Here is a 21,295-nt window from a genome sequence, read left to right as displayed (position 1 = left end):
AATCTGGTTTTTGCTTTGTCATTATTATGGTGTATGGAGTGTAAATTGATGTGGGGAAAAACTGATTTAAAGCAGTTTAACATAATGCTGCAACAAAACAAAATGTGAAAAAAATGAAGGGATATGATATGAATATGAATACTTTTTCAAGGCACTGTATGTGTTCCCAAATGCTACCATAATGATTGCATGCAGTTATTAGTGAAAGAGATGTTTCCTAATGAATTAAGTCAGAATGAAAGAACAACATAAAATAGTTCCTTAATCTAACATAATCCTTTCTTAATATTAAATGAATAAACAGTTTTCTTTGAAATACTGTAAAAGAATCATATTGTGTCTAATCTGATATTATTGTAATGTTTTGTGTTATAGGCACTGAAAGTACGAGAGGCAGATATCACAAGAGAGACGGTTCAGAAGAGTGTTTGTGTTCTCAGTCGATTGGTAAGACGTATATGAACAAGAAGCCTTTATTTATATAAAAATGATTGCTTGATTCTGCAGATTGGTAATGTGATGTATTGTTGTTTCAGCCGCTGTTTGGTCTGATACAGGCTAAACTTCAGCTCATAACTCATGCTTACTTTGAAGAAAAAGATTTCTCTCAGATCTCCATCCTAAAGGCAAGATCTTTCACACACATTTCATTGTCTGATATATTAAGAACTTATACAGCTATTATAAATTATTTACCTTATGATGAATACAGATTTGTTTTAAAATGTAAAATTCTAGTTATATAAGTGTTAAAGAAAAATTAAATGGTCTAAAATTAACAAACCCTTAGAAAGAAAAATAAATATGACAAATAATTTTAATTTGGAACACAAAATGACCTTTAATTAGTTAATCACTCTAACTCTCTCTCTCTCACACATACACAGAGATTCATGCAAAATACACCAAAACTTGTTGTCAGCTCTGCCATGTGACTTTATTAATATAATTTTTGTTACTGAAGAGCTACATGACATTTTTCAGTACAGTCCATTTTTTAATTTTTCTTATTTTTAATAATGTAATTTTTTAAAATTGTTTTATTAATGTATTGGTGTTGCAAAACCTTTTTTTTTTTTACTTGGTTAAACAACGGCAGTCAACTTTGTGTCGTGCAAAACAAATATTAGTGCATTATGAGTGTTGAAGTTTCCCTGTCTTTCTGGCAAAAGAGAAAGCTACAGCCCCTTTTCTGTTTTCTGTAGTCATGTAGCACCAAAGTTTAAAAAAATGCCTTTGTTATCCATCTTGCTAGCTGTGAATTACCCACAGATGTCAGTATAAAAAGACAGCTGTCATATATATTAGCCAGGAGCTGAGATCACTCAATGCGCCTTTCATGTATTTTTGTTTTTGGTTCTCTGTAGGAGCTCTATGATCATATGAACAGATCTTTAAGCTGTACAGCGCTGGAGGGTTCACAAATTTATTTGGGTAATTCAAAAACTTTTCACTAGTAATTAGTAATTCAAGAATCTGCTTTTCAAAAATACAATGAATCCTTTTACCTCTAAATCAGTGGTTCTCAACTCCAGGACTCGGGGCACATTGCTCTACACATTTTGCATGTTTCTGAATCTGACACGTTCGGTTGAGTTAATGGATCTTTCAGGTTCGTTAAATGAGGGAGACATACAAAATGTGCAAAGCAGTGGGCCCTGAGGACTGGAGTTGAGAATCACTGTTCTAAATGACAGTATTTTTTATTTTTTTTTTGCTAAAGGGATGTCTGCCAGAGATTTGATTCTGCACTTTAAACACAAGGTAAAGGACTGGACTCTTTTTAAATGCTGCTTCCTCCTGTTGCATAATATATATTTGTTTTGATGTTTATTATGAAACTTACAAATCTGCTTTTTTTATAAATGGTTGTGTTGTTTCTCTTTATTTGCTGTGTAGGTTCTGATTCTCTTTAAACTGATTCTGCTGGAAAAGAAGGTCATTATTACCATCTCAATACACATTTTGTAGTAAAGTTGGTTCTAATGGATGAGTCTTGTCCTAAATACACAAGTATTTACTATCTTCCTATAGATCCTATTTTATGTGAATCCGGTGAAGAAATTGGTTGAAACTCTGATGACCGTCCTGTCATTGTTTCCAGGTAAAAAGTTTGTGATCTGGTGCCAGATTTGTATTGGTGGGTGTGTTATTCTACTAAAAAAGTGAAACACTGACATAAAAATTAAGAAATAACTTAGTAACTTGACATTAACAAGATACAAAAAAATGTTATTAAATGATCTAATACAAACAAATTGTTGGATGAAAATGTTGACTTTTAAATGCGAGTTACTTGATCAGTTAATCATTTTATAATATGTTAAAGACAGGCTAGTTTGGTTAAAAAACATTTTGTGCTATGCTGGTCGGAAGTCTATTCACATCCCAATAGCAATCACTAAGTTAAGTGGTCTAAATGTATTTATATCATCTGTGGAAGGCATAGGACCCGACCATCAGCACATTCCATTACTCTACATGTCATTCCATCCTGATGATCTGATGATAGCTGCTCGGATGTCAGCTTGTCTAACAGTCATTTCTTCCTGGATGAAGGACCATCATCTTCAACTCAACCTTTTCATGACAAAACTGCTTGTGGTTTCATCAAACACATAGTTTCATCACAATTTCACCATCCAGTTAGGCACATCAACCGTAACTCCTTCAATAACAGCCAGAAACCTTGGAGATGTAATTGATGATCAGCTGACTTTCTCAGACCGCATTGCTAAAATGGCCCGATCCTGCAGCTTTGCTTTTTTCAACATCAGGAAGATCAGGCCCTTTCTTTCGGAATTTGCTTCACAGCTCATTGTTCAAGCTCTTGTTCTGTCCAGGCTGGTCTATTGCAATTCCCTTTTGGCAGGTCTTCCAGCCAGTTCTATCAAACATTTACAATTAATCCAGAATACGGCTGCAAGATTAATTTTTTTATGAGCCAAAAAGAATGCATGTCATACCTCTCTTAATCAGTTTGCACTGGCTACCAATAACTGCTCGAATAAAATTCAAGGCATTAATGTTTGCCTACAAAACCACCACTGGCTCTGCACCCCTTTACCTAAATTACTTCAGACTTATGTGCCCTCTAGAAGCTTGTGTTCTGCAAGTGAACGGCGGATAATTGTGCCATCCCAAAAAGGCACAAAATCACTTTCACGGACATTAAATGTACCCTCCTGGTGGAATAACCTACCTAACGCAATCCGAACAGCTGAGTCCTTAGCCATCTTCAAGAATAGGTTAAAAACACATCTCTTCAATCTTTATTTGACCCTCTAACTCTAGCACCCTCTATTCTAATTCTATTCTTAAAAAACACTTGACCTTTTATACTTTATATATTTTATTCTTTTATACTCTATTCATTTACTTACTGCTTGTTTTCTTAAAAAAAAAAAAAAAAACTCCAATGCCTTCTCTCATCGTGTCGCTGTGCATTTTTATTTTTATAAGGATTAGTTCACTCCTAGAATAAAAATTTCAAGATAATTTACTCACCCCCATGTCATCCAAGATGTTCATGTCTTTTTCTTCAGTCAAAAAGAAATTAAGGTTTTTGAGGAAAACATTCCAGGATTTTTCTCCATATAGTGGACTTCAATGGGAGCAAATGGGTTGAAAGTCCAAATTGCAGTTTCAGTGCAGCTTCAAAGGGCTCTACAAAATAGATCAATTAAAAAAAATCTCTTTTTAAAAAAAAGTACTTTTTAACCACAAATGCTTGTCTTGCACTAGCTCAAATTCACACATTTCATACTCTTGTTGGACAGGTCATCAGAAGTACTGACCCAGTGTTTACAAAGCAAACGTGCAAAGAAAGTCAAACGGCCTTTACAAAAAAAGGTAAAACAAAGATGTTGGACGATTTTAAAGTTGAGGAGAAAATGAGATGGAGTTTTCCCCCCTACCCTACCTTTTTGAACAAGTGTACACAGACAAAGAACTAACTGTGTGTGACCTTTCAAACGCGATTATGTAATGCGCATTGCACAGCTAGGCAAGACGAGCATTTGTGGTTAAAAAGTATATAAATTTATATATTTTTTAGAAATGAATGATCATTCCGCTAGATAATACCATTATTTCTCGGCTGGGATTGTGTAGAGCCCTGCATTGAAACTGCAGTTTGGAGCTTCAATCCATATAGTCCACTATATGGAGATAAATCCTGGAATGTTTTTCCTCAAAAACCTTAATTTCTTTAAAATCCTGTAAACAAACTCTGTTTTTTCAGGACCCAAGAAGATGGAATGTTTTTGTAGTTAAATCTCCACAGTAGCTTATACTAAAAGGTTTCATTATGCAAGATTGTGTTTGTTTCTTACAAAAATAAATAAACTTTAAATCAAACTGAGTTGACAGAGAATGATGAGTGCAGTGGGCCTGCTAAACCTGATCTAAAATGGGAAGGTTTGGTTTGGTGTGGTTATGTTAACCCTAAACCTACCTTGAAACTCTGAGCTGGTTCGTCCTGCTTTATTCAATAGTACTCACTTATTATACAGCTTAAAATGTTGAAAATTAATTCACAGATTTCAACACTGGTAATATTTTTCTATCATTTAGCTTAACTGTTTCATCATGTTTATCATGTGTGATTTGTAAACAATGAAATATTCAGATCAATATTCGTGTCAGCAAGGCTGTTTTTCCCAGTGTTTATTGTTTCTTTTGCCAGTGACAGCAACAGACTAGATTGAGCTGCAGCAGCTCACAGAAAGTCACCCAATGCTCAGGCTGCAATGTTTGGCCAATCATGTTTCGAACAAGATTGACAAGCAATATGGTTTATTCCCAAAAGTAACTTTTATTTGGTGAAAGATGGCAGTGCTCCAGCCCATTGACATTGCACTTGTATATAATACACCACTAAATAAAACATCATAAGCAAAGTGAATCTCATTCATAATTTGCCAGTTCTTTAAGTCAAGCAACTCTTATGGGGAAAAATGTCTGGCTATTTGAGAGAAGGAAATATTTTAAGTATTTAATATTAAGTATTTATTTATTTTTAGGTATAATAGAGCATGGGCTGGCAGATTCCTCTCACTATCAGCCCCGGAAGAGCGTCTCAGAAGACTTCAGTTCACCAGAAATCATATCTGCAGATGAAGAATCACTCTCTATATCTGCTACAGATATTACTGACATATCAAAAAAGCTTGAAGGCAGGTATGACATCAGTGACCAGCTGGATCAGTCAAAGCCTTGTAACACTACTCTGGACACACACTACCCTCAGCCTCATGCAGGAAACTTGCTGGACTCTGAGTGCGAATGGGAGACGCTGGAGCCTCATGTGATGGATGAGATGGAAGGGAAAATAGACATACCTCATTCACATATTTTTGACACAGATTCAGGGCTGCCAATAACAGTACAGCCACAGTCAGCCACAGGACAGGGGACGTTGACTTCGGGCCTAGTATCTGGGCTGCAAGAGGACCAGTATGGACTACCGCTCGCTATCTTTACAAAGGTGTGCACACAAAACAACCCACATCCAATATACTCTGAAAAGCAAAACTCTATACTCAAGTTATCAAGTTAACTTTTATTATAATATTTTAATTATATATGTTAGAACGGTATATACTATGTGTCATCTAAATACCATAGTATGAACAATTTCTGGATTACCTCAAGTCCATATTGGCTCATAAAGCCAACTGTTAGATATTTTTTAATTTTCTGAGCAGTCTTTTCGGTGGCCAATGTATTAGATTACTCACATATAAAAATACATAAAATAAGTAAGCTTGACCACTGTTCATGTGGCAAGAAGAATTTATTAAAGGTAGTAGTGTAGTGCATTTTTCTCAGCAGCAATGTTTGCTTTTCTAATATAATTTTCAAATGCATGTACAGTGCCTTGCAAAAGTATTAAATTAGTTTTTCCCCACATCAGTTTACACTCCATACACCATAATAATGACAAAGCAAAAAACAGATTTGCAAATTTTACAAATTAGAAATAAAACACTGAAATAAGTACATTGCATAAGTATTCATACTCTTAACTCAGTACATATTTGAAGCACCTTTACAGCCTCAAGTCTTTTTGGGTATGATGTGACAAGCTTTGCACATCTGCATTTGGCAATTATCTGCCATTCTTTGCCTCACCTTTTCACCTCTCAAGCTCTGTCAGCTTAGATGGGGGCTCGCAGACATTTTCTAGAGTCCTAGTTGTTCCAATCGTCTTCCATTATGGATAATGGAGGCTACATGCTTTTGTGAACCTTCAGTGCAGCAGATTTTTTTTCTGAACTCTTCCCTAGATCATTTCCTTAATGCAAGTCTGTCACTGAGCTCTACAGGCAGTTATCTTGACCTCAGGACTTGGTTTTTGCTCTGATATGCATTTTCTAAATCATACTCATTCAAATGAATTTGCCACAGTTTAACTCCATTCGAAGTGTAGTAACATCTAGAAGCAATATGAATGCTCCTGAGCTAAATTTCGAGTGTCCCAGAAAAGTGTGCGTTTTTTATTTTTAATAAATTTGCACAAATGTTAAAAACCTATTTTTTGCTTTGCCATTTTGGAGTAGTGAGTGTAGATTGATGTGGGAAAAAAGTAATTTAAAGTAGTTTAACATAAGGCAGCAACATAACAAAATGTGAAAAAAAAAAAAAAATGAAGGGGTATGAATAATTTCGCAAGGCACTGTAGGTCTTTGCAAAAGAACAGAAAAATTAAACATGCCTTTTAATCTTACAGCAAATTAGGTAACTGCAATCAAAAAGAAGCAGCAGCACAAAGGTTAAGTCTTTACTGTGACGGAACCAATAATTTGCCAGCATCATAGTTTGGAAATTTTCTGAAACCTTTGGAGTGTTTCTGGAAATTTACTTAAATTTTTCTTTTGCATCCTTAAATGCAAATATATTGATTTAAACTATTGATACAATGTAATGAGAACAGGAATCACCATATATTGGTTACACAGTAAATTAGTTAATCATAAATATGCAATTCAGTATACTGACAACATTCCAATCTAACAAAATTCCCAGGCCAGTTGCATAAATTGAATAGACTAGTCTTAAAAAAGTTAGTCATCTATTTTTTTTCTTCAAAACTGGTCATTAACTTTTTATATTCATTTACAAAATGGTAGATTTGGTCTAATTTGAATCTGAAAAGTAAGGCTGATAATTACCTCTTGTTTAACTGCTAGGTGGTCAAACTGGTTCTTAAGACAATTGAAACATAGTGGCTGTGTTTATGCAACTGGTCCATAATGTCAAAATCTAAGCAGATGTGCACATCGAATAGCAAGGTTAACTGACAAGATGTCATCAAAAATGAGAATGCAGAGAAATGTGTTTTTCTCTAGAAACTAGTTTGAACTAACTGCTAACCATCCAAACCCTGACCACTGAAATAATCATCCCAGTTTGTTGTTCGACATTTTGACCTCATTGCCTATTGGCCTGTTTCTAGGGTTACCTGTGTATGCCATATATGGCACTCCAACAGCACCATCTGCTGTCAGACATAAGTGTTCGAGGTTATGTTGCTGGAGCGACCAACATCCTCTTCCGTCAGCAGCGGCACTTGAGTGATGCCATTGTGGATGTGAGTCCATAAGCTTTTTTCTCTTTGCTCCATAATCACTCTATTATAGAGCGTTCTTATGGGATTTTATTGGATGAATCTCACAAGACCTATCAAGAATGTGTGCAGCTCATATTTTATCATATTGAGTTCTGTGTAGTTTTTGCATTATGGCATTATTTTCATGAAAATTAAGCATGACTGTCATAAAAAATGTAAAATCTAAATTCTCATTACTGTAATGCATCTGTAGTTTTACTTCTGTTGATAATTCTCTTTATTCTTCATGATGATTCACATTATTGTAGTACAATCATGAAAATCATCCTTTTAGGAAACCCAAAATGATAATAAATAATAAAATAATTTAAACTAATATAAATGGCCAAAGTGGACCATTTTTAATTAATGGGTTTAGATATTTCAGCTACAGCCAATGCTAGCAAGTCCACAAACAAACATTTTCAGTACAAAGGAGTGTATGGGGTTAGTTCACCCAAAAATAAAAGTTAGCCCATTATTTACTCACCCTCAAGGCATCCTAGGTGTATATGACTTCCTTCTTTCAGACAAATGCAATCAAGAGTTATATTAAATATTGTTCTGGAGCCAGAGATTGCACAAGTTGTTTGGCCACTTTTATTATACTTTTGAGGTGCTTTATCATCCTTTCGAACGCATTAAACCTTCTGTCCCCATTCATTGCGATTGCATGGAAAAGAACGACTAGCAAATTCACAGCGACGACTCATTATTTCATTCATTTGGGTGAACTTCCTTTAACTGTCATAAAAAATAATGCCATAATGCAAAACACTGCAGTCTTAATGGCCTTTAAAACAGGCTTCATTTACTTTATACAAAATATGCAAAATTTTATTCTTTATGGTTTTCAAGTGAAATATATACCAAATATCTTTTCAGATGTGCTACAGCTGTTAAACTTTTTTTTATTTGCCTGTGTGCAGGTGGATGAGGCTCGTATTCAGATCCATGATCCAGAGTTGCGCAAAATGTTGTATTTAAGCACAGCTGATCTACGATTTGCTGATTATCTGGTAAAACATGTCACTGAAAACAAAGAGGATGTGTTTCTGGATGGGACAGGCTGGGAGGGTGGAGACGAGTGGATACGGGCACAGTTTGGCCTATATGTCCACTCGCTGTTGTCTTCTGCTCTACAAGAAGGTGCATTACAACACACATACACTTACCTAACTAATATTAATACTGCATAAAATGTATCAGAATACCTGTATGTATTATGAATGAACATGAATTAACAATGAAAAATAGTAATTAAATTAATATTAAACCATGTCCCACACTAAAACATGAGATGTCGGCTCAGTCACTCAGCACTCAAACTGTGGACCTTGCTGTGAGGCGAGTGTGTTACCCACTGAGCCACATTTATTTAAAGTATCCACAACAGTTCGCCGCATTGGAATTTATAAGGTTCTGACATTTTTGTCAAAATTGAGTTATTCACATATTCTTTTTCTGCGACAACTTATGTACATTATGTGATGTTTCTTTTGTAAGCTGTGTATATTTTGGGACTTTTTTAAAAAAACAAAAAAGACAAAAAGATTTCTATCTACAGAAGTCTATGAAATGCAAAGCTTAGAATGCAGATAGAACTTCATAATTCCAAGTTGGCAAGTTATCTTTGCCTCAGAGTATCCGTGTTTTACCACGGCAAAAAAATCAATGCTCATTTTTCTTTAATAGGGTCAAGTTACCAACTGAACACCTTACTCCAGATTCATCATACAGTGGTGTGAAAAAGTGTTGGCCCCCTTCCTGATTTTTTTTTTTTTTTTTTTTTGCATGCTTGTCACACTTTAATGTTTCAGGTCATCAAACAAATTTCAATATTAATCAAAGATAACACAAGTAAACACAACATGCAGTTTTTAAATGAAGGGTTTGACCATCTTGGCAGAATTGTTGTAATTCATCCACATTGGAGCGTTTTTGAGCATGAACCACCTTTTTAAGGTCATGCCACAGCATCTCAGGTTAGGACTTTGACTAGGCCACTCCAAAAGTCTTCATTTTTTTATTTTTCGTCAGCCATTCAGAAGTGGATTTGCTGGTGTGTTTTGGATCATTGTCCTGCTGCAGAACCCAAGTTCACTTCAGCTTAAGGTCATGAACAGATGGTCAGACATTGTCCTTCAGGAGTTTGTGGTAGACAGCAGAATTCATGGTTCCATTTATCACAGCAAGTCTTCCAGGTCCAGAAGCAGCAAAACAGCCCCAGACCATCACACTGCCACCACATTTTACTGTTGGTATGATGTTCTTTTTCTGAAATGCTGTGTTACTTTTACGCCAGATGTAATGGGACACACACCTTCCAAAAAGTTCAACTTTTGTCTCATCAGTCCACAGAGTATTTTCCAAAAAGTCTTGGGGATCATCAAGATGTTTTCTGGAAAAACTGAGACGAGCCTTTATGTTCTTTTTGCTCAGCAGCAGTTTTTGTCTTGGAACTCTGCCATGTAGGCCATTTTTGCCCAGTCTCTTTCTTATGGTGGAGTCATGAACACTGACCTTAACTGAGGCAAGAGAGGCCTGCAGTTCTTTAGATGTTGTTGTGGGGTCTTTTGTGACCTCTTGGATGAGTCGTTACTGCTCTCTTGGGGTAATTTTGGTCGGCCGGCCACTCCTGAAAAGGTTCACCACTGTTCCATGTTTTCGCCATTTGTGGATAATGTCACTTTTTCACACAGGGCCATGTGGGTTTGAATTTTGCTTTCCCTTCATAAAAAAAAACCTTCATTTGAAAACTGCATGTTCTGTTTACTTGTGTTATCTTTGATTAATATTTAAATTTGTTTGATGATCTGAAACATTAAAGTGTGACAAACATGCAGGAAATCAGGAAGGGGGCCAACACGTTTTCACACCACTTCACACCACGCTTCAATAAGCAGCTTTACAGAAGACAATAATGTAATTTTTGAGCTGAGATTAGTTCAGTTTAAATTCATGTGTGTGTCATGCTGTGTCATTACATGAGGTTTTATTTTGTATTTATTCATTTGTTTATTAGATCATGAACGTCTGTTGGCAGATTATGGAACTACGTTCACGTCCGCCTGGAAAATCACACACAACTACAGAGTGTGGATCAGCAACAAGTATCCAGCCATGGCCAATATCGCACCAGGGTACGACAACTGAGTCAAATACAGTTCAGACAAATCAGTTTGGAGTAGTAATATTCTGTTTACTGTATATGGCTTACTATACATTACTTAAAATAATGTCGGCAATATTTTGAAAGCTTAGAAAAATATGTGAGACCAGGGATGGTTGTACCACATTTTACTTTGTTAAAATTTCAACTTACTCCTAAACTTAAAGTTATTGTCAAGGACGAAGAGTGCAGATTTCGCAATCTACCTAACTACTGCAAGTTTGTTACAGTAGGTTGTGCGGGCTGTAACTCTAGAAAACATAAGGATCAGTTTTCATTTTGGATATGCATTATTATTATGTTCAGCTTTATTTTAAATCAAATATTAAACCAGATCATTTTCTCCTGCTAAAAATAATTTTCTGTCCAGTAAATCCTTCAAATTTTTACACACAACTTCTACTGTAAACCTGTAAAAAGGGTGGTGTCATGATTCATAATTTGTAGCTAATTTTAAGTATTTAAATTGGACAGATTGTCACAACAGTCTCTGGTCTCCCTATTCAACTCACAGAAAATATGAATCACTATATGAGCAATTCATAACAGTAGGTCACAAATCATGAAGAACATTTGAAGAACTGTGATGTCAAGTCAAGTCAAGTCACCTTTATTTATATAGCGCCTTTTACAATACAGATTGTGTCAAAGCAACTGCACAGTATTTAAACAGCACAATAGTGTGTAAGTAACGCATTATTGTAACAATCAATTTTCAGTTAAAGGCAGTTCATCAATGAATTCAGTGATATCATCGTCAGTTCAGTTCAAATAGTATACGATATCGCTGGAAAATGTCCCCAACTAAGCAAGCCAGAGGCGACAGCGGCAAGGAACCAAAACTCCACAGGTGACAGAAATGGAGAAAAAAAACCTTGGGAGAAACCAGGCTCAGTCGGGGGACCAGTTCTCCTCTGGCCAGACCAAACAACAGTTTGTACCAATGTCTGATTGTAGAGAACTCATCAGGATCCTGTGGTGTAGTGCCGATGGCCGTCAAGGTTGGCGAGGTCTTTATTGATGATCCGTCTTGGAGCTCATCTGGTTGACATCCACGGCTATTGAAGTCATCTCTAGGTGGTGATCCACGATCTAAGCTGGGTACGGACTGGATCCGGGGGACTGGAGTGACCATCTGATCTGGATACAGGCTGGGTCTGGAGGCTACGGTGACCTCGGAATAAGAATGAAACAGACTAATATTAGCGTAGATGCCATTCTTTTTACGATGCAACGAGTGCATCAGGTGTTATGGGAGGTGTTTTCGGTTCCGGTTGACCTAATTAATGCAGCCTAACAATCCTTTAACGGATTTGAATTATAGAAATGTGTTAATGATTTTATGTGTAAGCCAGGTTAAAGAGATGTGTCTTTAATCTAGATTTAAACTGACAGAGTGTGTCTGCCTCCCGAACAGTGTTAGGTAGATTGTTCCAGAGTTTAGGCGCTAGATAAGAAAATGATCTGCCGCCGGCAGTTGATTTTGATATTCTAGGTATTATCAAATTGCCAGAATTTTGAGAACGCAGCGGACGTGAAGGACTATAATACGATAGGAGCTCGTTCAAGTACTGAGGAGCTAAACCATTGAGGGCTTTATAAGTAATTAGCAAGATTTTAAAATCTATACGATGTTTAATAGGGAGCCAATGCAGTGCTGACAGAACCGGGCTAATATGGTCATACTTTCTGGTTCTAGTAAGAACTCTAGCTGCTGCATTTTGGACCAGCTGGAGTTTATTTATTAAGCGTGCAGAACAACCACCCAATAAAGCATTACAATAATCTACCCTTGAAGTCATGAACGCATGAATTAATGTTTCAGCATTTGACATTGATAGCATAGGTCGTAATTTCGATATATTTTTAAGATGGAAAAATGCGGTTTTGCAGATGCTAGAAATGTGGCTTTCAAAGGAGAGATTGCTATCGAATAGGACGCCTAGGTTCCTAACTGATGATGACGAATTTACAGAGCAGCCATTTAGTATTAGACTGTGTTTTAGGTCATTACTTGTGGAGGTTTTAGGTCCAATAATTAATACCTCTGTTTTTTCAGAATTTAACAGTAAGAAGTTATTCGCCATCCAGTTTTTAATATCAGCTATGCATTCTGTTAGTTTTTCGAATGGATATGTTTTGCCGGGCTGCGAAGAAATATAGAGCTGAGTATCATCAGCGTAACAATGAAAGCTAACACCATGTTTCCTGATGATACCTCCCAAGGGTAACATGTAAAGCGTAAAAAGTAATGGCCCTAGCACTGAGCCTTGAGGTACTCCATACTGCACTTGCGATTTAAATGATACCTCTTCATTTATTGCCACAAACTGATGACGGTCTGATAAGTACGATTCGAACCATGCCAGTGCACTACCACTAATGCCTACATAATTTTCAAGTCTATTTAAAAGAATGTTGTGGTCAATAGTATCAAATGCGGCACTAAGATCCAGTAGCACTAATAGAGAGATGCAACCACGATCGCTTGACAATAGCAGGTCATTTGTTACTCTAATTAGAGCAGTCTCAGTACTATGATATGGTCTAAAACCTGACTGGAAATCCTCGCAGATACCATTTTTCTCTAAGAAGGAGCATAATTGTGAGGATACTACCTTTTCTAGTATCTTTGACAGAAAAGGGAGATTCGAAATTGGTCTGTAGTTAATTAATTCATAGGGGTCAAGTTGTGGTTTTTTAATGAGTGGCTTAATAACAGCTATTTTGAAGGTTTTGGGGACATATCCTAATGATAGTGACGAATTAATAATATTCAGAAGAGGATCTATGACTTCTGGAAGTACCTCCTTTAGTAGCTTAGATGGAATAGGGTCTAACATACATGTTGTGGGTTTAGATGATTTAACAAGTTTATACAATTCCTCCTCTCCTATAATAGAGAATGAATGGAATTGTTCCTCAGGAGATCTACAACGCACTATCTGATGCGATACTGTAGCGGGCGGCTGTATGGTTACAATTTTATCTCTAATAGTGTCTATCTTGGAGGTAAAGTATGTCATAAAGTCATTACTGCTGTGCTTTTGGGAAATGTCTGCACCTGTTGCTGCTATATTTTTAGTTAATTTAACCACAGTATTGAACAAATACCTAGGGTTATGTTTGTTTTCTTCTAAGAGAGATGAAAAGTAATCTGATCTGGCAGTTTTTAATGCTTTCCTATAAGATAAATTACATTCACGCCAAGCAGTACGAAAAACCTCTAGTTTTGTTTTCCTCCAGCTGCGTTCCATTTTTCGTGCTTTTCTCTTTAGGGCGCGGGTATGATATACCACGGTGTTACACTGTTTTTCTTAATCTTTTTTAGGCGCACTGGAGCAACTGTATCTAAAGTGCTAGAAAAGAGAGAGTCCATAGTTTCTATTACATCATCAAGTTTTTCTGAGCTATTGGATATGCTGAGGAATTCAGATAAGTCAGGAAGATTACTTACAAAGCAGTCTTTTGTAGTAGAAGTGATGGTTCTACCGTATTTGTAGCAAGGAATTGAATTAACAGTTTTAGCTATCTGGATTATACAGGAGACTAGATAATGATCTGAGATATCATCGCTTTGCTGCAGAATTTCAACGCCATTAACATCAATTCCATGTGACAGTATTAAATCTAGAGTATGATTTCGGCAATGAGTAGGACCTGACACGTGTTGTCTAACCCCAATCGAGTTCAAAATATCTATAAATGCTGTTCCTAATGCATCTTTTTCATTATCAACATGGATGTTAAAATCACCCACTATTAAGACTTTATCTGCGGCCAGCACTAATTCGGATAGAAAATCAGCAAATTCTTTAATAAAGTCTGTATGGTGCCCCGGTGGCCTGTATACAGTAGCTAACACAAACGTCACAGGGGATTTATCATTAGTACTTGTTTCTCTGGATAATGCTATATGAAGCACCATAACTTCAAACGAGTTATAATTGAAGCCCGTTCTCTGAGAGACATTGAGAATACTGCTATAAATAGTAGAAACACCTCCTCCTTTACCTTTTAGACGCGGTTCATGTTTATAACAGTAATCTTGGGGGGTGGACTCGTTTAAAATAATGTAATCGTCTGGTTTTAGCCAGGTTTCTGTCAAACAGAGCATATCTAGGTTATGATCAGTGATCATATCATTTACAAAAAGTGCTTTCGTAGAAAGGGACCTGATATTCAATAAGCCAAGCTTTATTAATTGTTTCTCTGTATTATATATATTTTTTATTTGTTGAACATCAATTAAATTGTTAGTCTTGATTTGATTCAGGCGTTTTTTGTATTTTCTAGCTCGGGGAACAGACACAGTCTCTATAGAGTGATATCTAGGTGAAAGGGTCTCTATGTGCTGAGAATTAACTGATTTCTGTGACGTGAGGCGGCTAGCAGACGGTCGGTTTAGCCAGTCTGTCTGCTTCCTGACCTGGGCCCCAGTGAGTCAAGTGCAAACTCTAAGACTATGTGCCATATTTCTAGATAGAAGAGATGCTCCACATCCGGAGGGATGAACACCATCTCTTTTCAACAGGTCAGGTCTGCCCCAAAAGCTTGTCCAATTGTCTATGAAACCTATGTTATTTCGCGGGCACCACTTTGACATCCAGCCATGGAGTGACCACAGTCTACTGTGAATCTCGTCACCACGGTAAGCCGGGAGGGGACCAGAGCATATTACAGTGTCTGACATCGTACTTGCAAGATCACACACCTCTTTAACATTATTTTTAGTGATCTCCGACTGGCGAAGTCGAACATCATTAGCGCCGACGTGAATAACAATCTTACTGAATTTACGTTTAGCATTAGCCAGCACTTTTAAATTTGCCAAGATGTCAGGCGCTCTGGCTCCCGGTAAACATTGGACTATGTTGGCTGGTGTCTCTATTTTCACGTTCCGTACAATAGAATCGCCAATTACTAGAGCACTTTCATCAGGTTTCTCAGTGGGTGCTTCACTGAGTGGGGAGAACCTGTTTGATGTTCTGATCGGAACGGAAGAGCGGTGTTTTGACCCGCGACTATGCCGCCTCACAGTCACCCAATTGCCCTGCTGCATGGGCGTTGTTACCGGAACCGAACAATGTACAGGGCTTTCTGAGCTAGTCACATCCAAAACCGTATCTAAGGCCCTCACATTCTTACTATCCTCCATTAAAGTTTGGATGCGTGACTCTAGTTCTGAAATCTTCTCTGTCAGCCTGACTATATTCCTGCATTTATCACATGTATAAGGCTCACTGCTGACAGAGATAGATAAGCTATACATGTGGCAAGCAGTGCAGACTACAATTGTAGGAGAAGAAGCCATTACTCACCGTGATTGTAGAATGATTTCAACTTACCAATGTTGTTAGAGTTCCTGAAGAACAGATCAGGGGGAGAAAAAACGGAACGGAACCGGCTAAAAGAGTACTAACGATATTAAACACGAGAAAAAAAATAAATAAAAACGTGAATGGAACGCAGATGGCAAGTTAACCGGCCAGCGCAATGCTAAAAATAGTAAACAAGAGTTAAAAGCGTGAATGGAGTGCGAGCGGCAAATTAACCGGCTATGGAATGCTAACGTGCTGCACTTGTGATTATAGAGTAAGGCGAACAATCAAATTAGTCAGATTAGTTTGATGGATAAGACCAGAAATTAAATTAAGCTATATCTATCAATTTAAAACGGCAGAATTAACAATAAGATAGAGAATCCAGTAGAAAATCCAGTAGAAAAACGAAGCTGCAGAGAGCTAACGTTACAAACAAACAGGATGTAAACTACCTTCAGCAATCCTTGCTTGGACACGAATGTAATATTTAAACACAGTTATGTACTTACTCATTTATAACATAATGTTAATTTGTAAAACATGTTTACCTGCACTCTCCTTCACCAACCATAATTTCTGGTAACACATTTTTAAGTTTTGTCATCTTATATGCAGCATTAGCATGTGTTGGTTAGTTAGCTGTTACTTTACAAGTCATGTTTTTTTTACTTTCAAAGGTTACTTTTTTTTCTTTCGAAAAAAAAGTAACAAATGTTAAAGTACCTTTTCTAACAAATGACCATAACAAAGGAAAATTGAATTTTGACCTTATATCATTGATGTTGTTCTTAGCCATCCATTCCAGGGTCAGTACAGTGTGGCCGATATGAAGATCCGCTTGTCACAGTAAGTGTTAAACACTCTATATAATTTTGTTTGCATACTCTATAATTGGGTCATTTTTTTATCCACATGTGTCTGTAGAGCTTTATGGCGCTTTTCCACTACACAGTACCAGCTCGCCTCAGCTCGCCTCAGCTCGCCTCGGCTCGACTCGACTCGGCTCTGTTTGGTTTTCCACTGTGTAAAAGTTGTACCTGTACCGGCTTCCAGGTACTTTTTTTCGTACCACCTCCGGCGAGGTTCCAGGCGAGCTGAGGCGATACTAAATGTGACGTGAAAACACAGCAGACTGCTGATTGGTCAGAGAGAATCGTCACTATTCACTGCGTCATCATTGCACGCGCCAGCAATAGTATCCAGAATAACCCCACCATTTTTAAAAAGTTTGGCCAGAGATTGCGTGACATATCCAATCCATTACATATTATGGCAACTCGGAAGAATACGCCGTGGTCAAACGAGGAGGTGCAGACAGCGGGTGTGTGTCGCGTAGAAGATTACATCACGGCAGTTTCCTGCAGCGTCGCTATGACAAACCAGGTACTATTGTAGAGGTACAGGTACAACTTTTACACAGTGGAAAACCAAACAGAGCCGAGTCGAGCCGAGCCGAGCCGAGTCGAGTCGAGTCGAGCCGAGGCGAGCTGGTACTGTGTAGTGGAAAAGCGCCATTAGTTTAATTAGTTATAATTGTTGAAGAATAAATTACACTTTTGCAAGAATGATGTTTAGATGTCAAGTGCATGTCAAGTCGCCTGTATTTATATAGCACTTTATTACAATAGATTTTCAAAGTTACTTCACAGTACTAAACAGAAAAGTAACAGAATCAGTGAGGCCAACTTCCAATATAAGACAACCAAATTGTAAAGCAGGTATAAAAAGACAATAGTGTCATTATTCAATTCATGTCCATTTAAGTCAGTGTTGATTCAGTTCAGTTCAATAACTGTGTAAAGTTTAATTATAAATCAGTTAAGTTATAAAGCAGCTTTACACAAAACAGTAGTGTCATTATTCAGCTCAGTTCAGTTCAAGGTTTGTTTTCATCCAATCATGTTAGTGCCATCAAATTGACAATATTTCGGAATATTTTAAACCCCAAGCAAGCCAAAAGGCAACAGTGGCAAGGAACCCAAAATCCATCAGGTGACATACATGGAGAGAAAAGCCTTGGGATAAACACTAATTAAACTTGCAAGAAACTTTTGACTTATTTTTCTGTGTTTGAAGTGGACTGTAATGCACTAGGGTTCTATTAGCAGTACTGGCAATCTTCTGATTGAATTTGTGACAACTACCATGTTAGCTCTTTGTACAAAGGTCTAACCTTTGAAGATATCAAATCCAAAAACAAACTGAAGGTGAACACCAAATGCCTACAAGGCCAGAGTTGATTATGTTGTACATTTATTAGCAGTACTGGAAAGGCCTAACCATTGAGGACATCAAACCAAAAAAACAAACTGAAGGTGAACACCAAATGCCTACAAGGCCAGAGTTGATCGTGTTGTACATTTATTCATTTAGCAAGATGTTTTTATCTAATGGCAAGTTCAAGCATGATGTTTGGGCCTGTTCTCATGCAGTTGACATACCAGTATGTAATGCAGTATGGCAGTACACTCTCCAATGCACATGGATAAAAGTTCATAAGAAGTTCCTGGGGCAGTTTCTTCTTCTCAAGAAGTAAAGCTGTTGTACTTTTCCAAAGACAGTGGAGGTATGTGTAGCCCATAAAAGTCTTCTATAATGTTCAACGCCAAGAATTTAAAACTGGGCACTCTGCTCCGTTTAGGAGCACAGTACTCAGACCAGTTCTCCTTGTCTTCCTAATATCCTAATATCTCGAAGTCCAGGTTGCACTTTTTCCCAAGCTATATAGAGTTTGGGATGCCAGGATTTAGGGGATGACTATATTAACGGGCAAGCTAAAGTCAACAAACTACATTCTGACATACATGTTTGACTTATCCAGGTGCCCCAAGGCTCTATGCAGAGCAAGGCTAATTGCATTCTCTGCTAATCTATTCACCCGTTAAGCAAACTGATACCGGTCTAAAGTGGCTGGGCTGTTACTTGATATATGTGTCAAAATAAACTTCTTAAAGCACTTTAAAATTAGATGCATGAGTGCAATAGGTTAATTATCACTTAACAAAACACTCATTGTTGTTTAGGTATAAGCATGATTGTTGTACAGTAGTCAACATTTGAAGTGGATCAAAAAAAGTTCATCAAAGTTGTTCTAAGACAAGAACAGGTATTGTTTTGGTTTTAGGACAGCTTTGATGAAAGATTTTGATTCTCTTCAAATGTTGACTACTGTAGTTTAAAGACAGTTCTGGTCAGGGAGAGGTTAAAAATGCTGAGGAAAACCTCTGTCGGCTGGTCAGCACATACCCCAAATACAGACTCATGAAGACCATCAGAGCCAGACACTTTTCTCACATTTACATTGTGCAAAACCCTTCTGACTTCATCAGTACTCAGTGTCAATGGCTGAAGTTGGTCAAGTGGCAGTGCAGGCGTGGCTCTTGCTCTACCGTTGATCTCACTGTCAAAGCAACTAAAGAACATGTTTAGTTCCTCTGCCATACAGACATTGACGGTTATGGATGATATGATTCCTTTTGTAGTCTGTAACAGTTTGTATGCATTGTTGCCACATTAGTTGGGGATTATTGTTATTGAAGCTCTCCTCTTTTCTGTGTTTAGAAATTAATAATAGGTTAGTCATGAAATTGTTCAAGAAATAGTACAAATTGATTTTTTTGTGATAGCTCTCTCCTGATTTTTCAGCTCAATGCAGAACAGCGAGCGTGGGAAGAAGATCGGGAACGCTGTGATGTCGACGAGCCGAAGTGTTGTGCAAACAGGAAAGGCTGTTGGTAAGTTTAAATAAGATTCTTATTTCACAATAAGCTTATTTCACATACAGTCTGTTCCAGCAGTAAAAAACAGCCACACCCTGATAGTGCTGTGCTTTGCGAAATTATTCATACCCTGTATTTTTTATATATATTTTGCCATATGTTATTATATTCATAGTATATACTAAAATGCTTTGAAATATTTTTTTCACGTCAGTCAGAGTTCCACAGTTCATAATGACAAAGCAAAAAACTGATTTCTGAACAATTATATAAAATGTATTAAAAGTAAAAACTCAAATAGTTACATAGCTTACCTCATTACTTACAGTCTTTTTGGGTGCATGTGAACAAGTTTTGCACATCTGGATTTGGGGGGGGGGGGGGGGGTTGCTATTCTTCTCTGTAAATCCTCTCAAACTTTGTCAGGTTGGGTGGGGGCCCACAGTGGACAGTCATTTACAGGTTTCTCCAGAGATGTTTTACTGGGTTCACATCCAGGCTCTCACTGAGCCACTCAGTGACACATATGATCTCTGGAGTTCAACCAGAATGAACATCAGGTTCTTGGTCACCTCTTTTACCAAATCCCTTTTTTCCAGATTATGCAACTTGTCCAATTCTATGAGTCCTCCTGGTTGTTCAAACTTCTTCCATTAAGAATTATGGGGGCCACTGTGCACTGTGATCCTTCAGTGCAGTGGATTTGTTTTTTGCTTTGTCTTACTGCTTTAAATTAATTTTCCCCCACATTAATCTACACTCTATACAGCATAATGACAAAGCACAAAACAGGTTTGTAACAAAGTTTATTAGAATTTTCCATTAAAGTCCATTGCATAAGTTTTCATACCCTTATCCGGGACAGCTGAAATTTAGCTCAGGAGCATTTATATTGCTTGTAGATGTTACTACACTTCAAGTGGAGTTAACATGTGGCAAATTCATTTCAATGAGTATGATTTGAAAAGGCACACACCTCTCAATAAAAGATCTAACAGCTGAAAATGCATATCAGAGCAAAAACCAAGCCCTGAGAGCAAAATAACTGCCTATAGAGCTCAGTGTCAAGGCACCCCTTTCAAGAGGAAGAGTTCAGAAAAAATTCTGCTGTTGCAATTGATGGAGAAGCTCTTTGTTAGAGATGGTAACTCTAGTTGAGCTCCATGATCATATGTGCAGATGACAGAAACTTATAGTAGGACAAACATCACTGCAACACTCAGACAGAAGGTCCACGTTCCAGTGGCTTATAGACAACTATGTGAATGTCCTTGAGTGGCCCAGCCGCAGCCTGGGCTTGAACCCGATCAAACATCTCTAAAGAAACCTGAAAATGTCTGTCAGCCCCCATCCAAGCTGACAGAGCTTGAAGGGTGAAGAGTGAGGAAAGAATGGCAGAATAATTGCCAAATGCAGATGTGCAAAGCTTGTTGCATCACACCAAAAAGACTTCAGGCTGTAAAGGTGC

The 21,295-nt window shown here is 37.4% G+C and overlaps 1 protein-coding gene across 1 annotated transcript in view; it reads left to right on the top strand.

The window, feature by feature from the left end:
• avl9 (AVL9 homolog (S. cerevisiase)) overlaps window positions 1–20,179 on the top strand; it is a 34,446-nt gene extending 14,267 nt beyond the window's left edge. Inside the window, exons 4-15 of the mRNA XM_073828340.1 lie at window positions 376–447; window positions 537–626; window positions 1,368–1,434; window positions 1,724–1,764; window positions 1,900–1,938; window positions 2,035–2,104; window positions 5,025–5,488; window positions 7,460–7,594; window positions 8,542–8,761; window positions 10,638–10,755; window positions 16,901–16,954; window positions 19,754–20,179. Of these exons, the coding sequence (XP_073684441.1) occupies window positions 376–447; window positions 537–626; window positions 1,368–1,434; window positions 1,724–1,764; window positions 1,900–1,938; window positions 2,035–2,104; window positions 5,025–5,488; window positions 7,460–7,594; window positions 8,542–8,761; window positions 10,638–10,755; window positions 16,901–16,954; window positions 19,754–19,856 (1,473 nt within the window). The 3' untranslated portion in view covers window positions 19,857–20,179. The remainder of the gene's footprint in view (window positions 1–375; window positions 448–536; window positions 627–1,367; window positions 1,435–1,723; window positions 1,765–1,899; window positions 1,939–2,034; window positions 2,105–5,024; window positions 5,489–7,459; window positions 7,595–8,541; window positions 8,762–10,637; window positions 10,756–16,900; window positions 16,955–19,753) is intronic.
• The last annotated feature ends 1,116 nt before the right edge of the window (window positions 20,180–21,295 follow it).

Source organism: Garra rufa, chromosome 22 (assembly GCF_049309525.1).
Source record: "Garra rufa chromosome 22, GarRuf1.0, whole genome shotgun sequence".
Classification (NCBI taxonomy): domain Eukaryota; kingdom Metazoa; phylum Chordata; class Actinopteri; order Cypriniformes; family Cyprinidae; genus Garra; species Garra rufa.
Note: the sequence above shows the minus strand (reverse complement) of the source record. Positions and strands in the feature narration are given on the sequence as shown.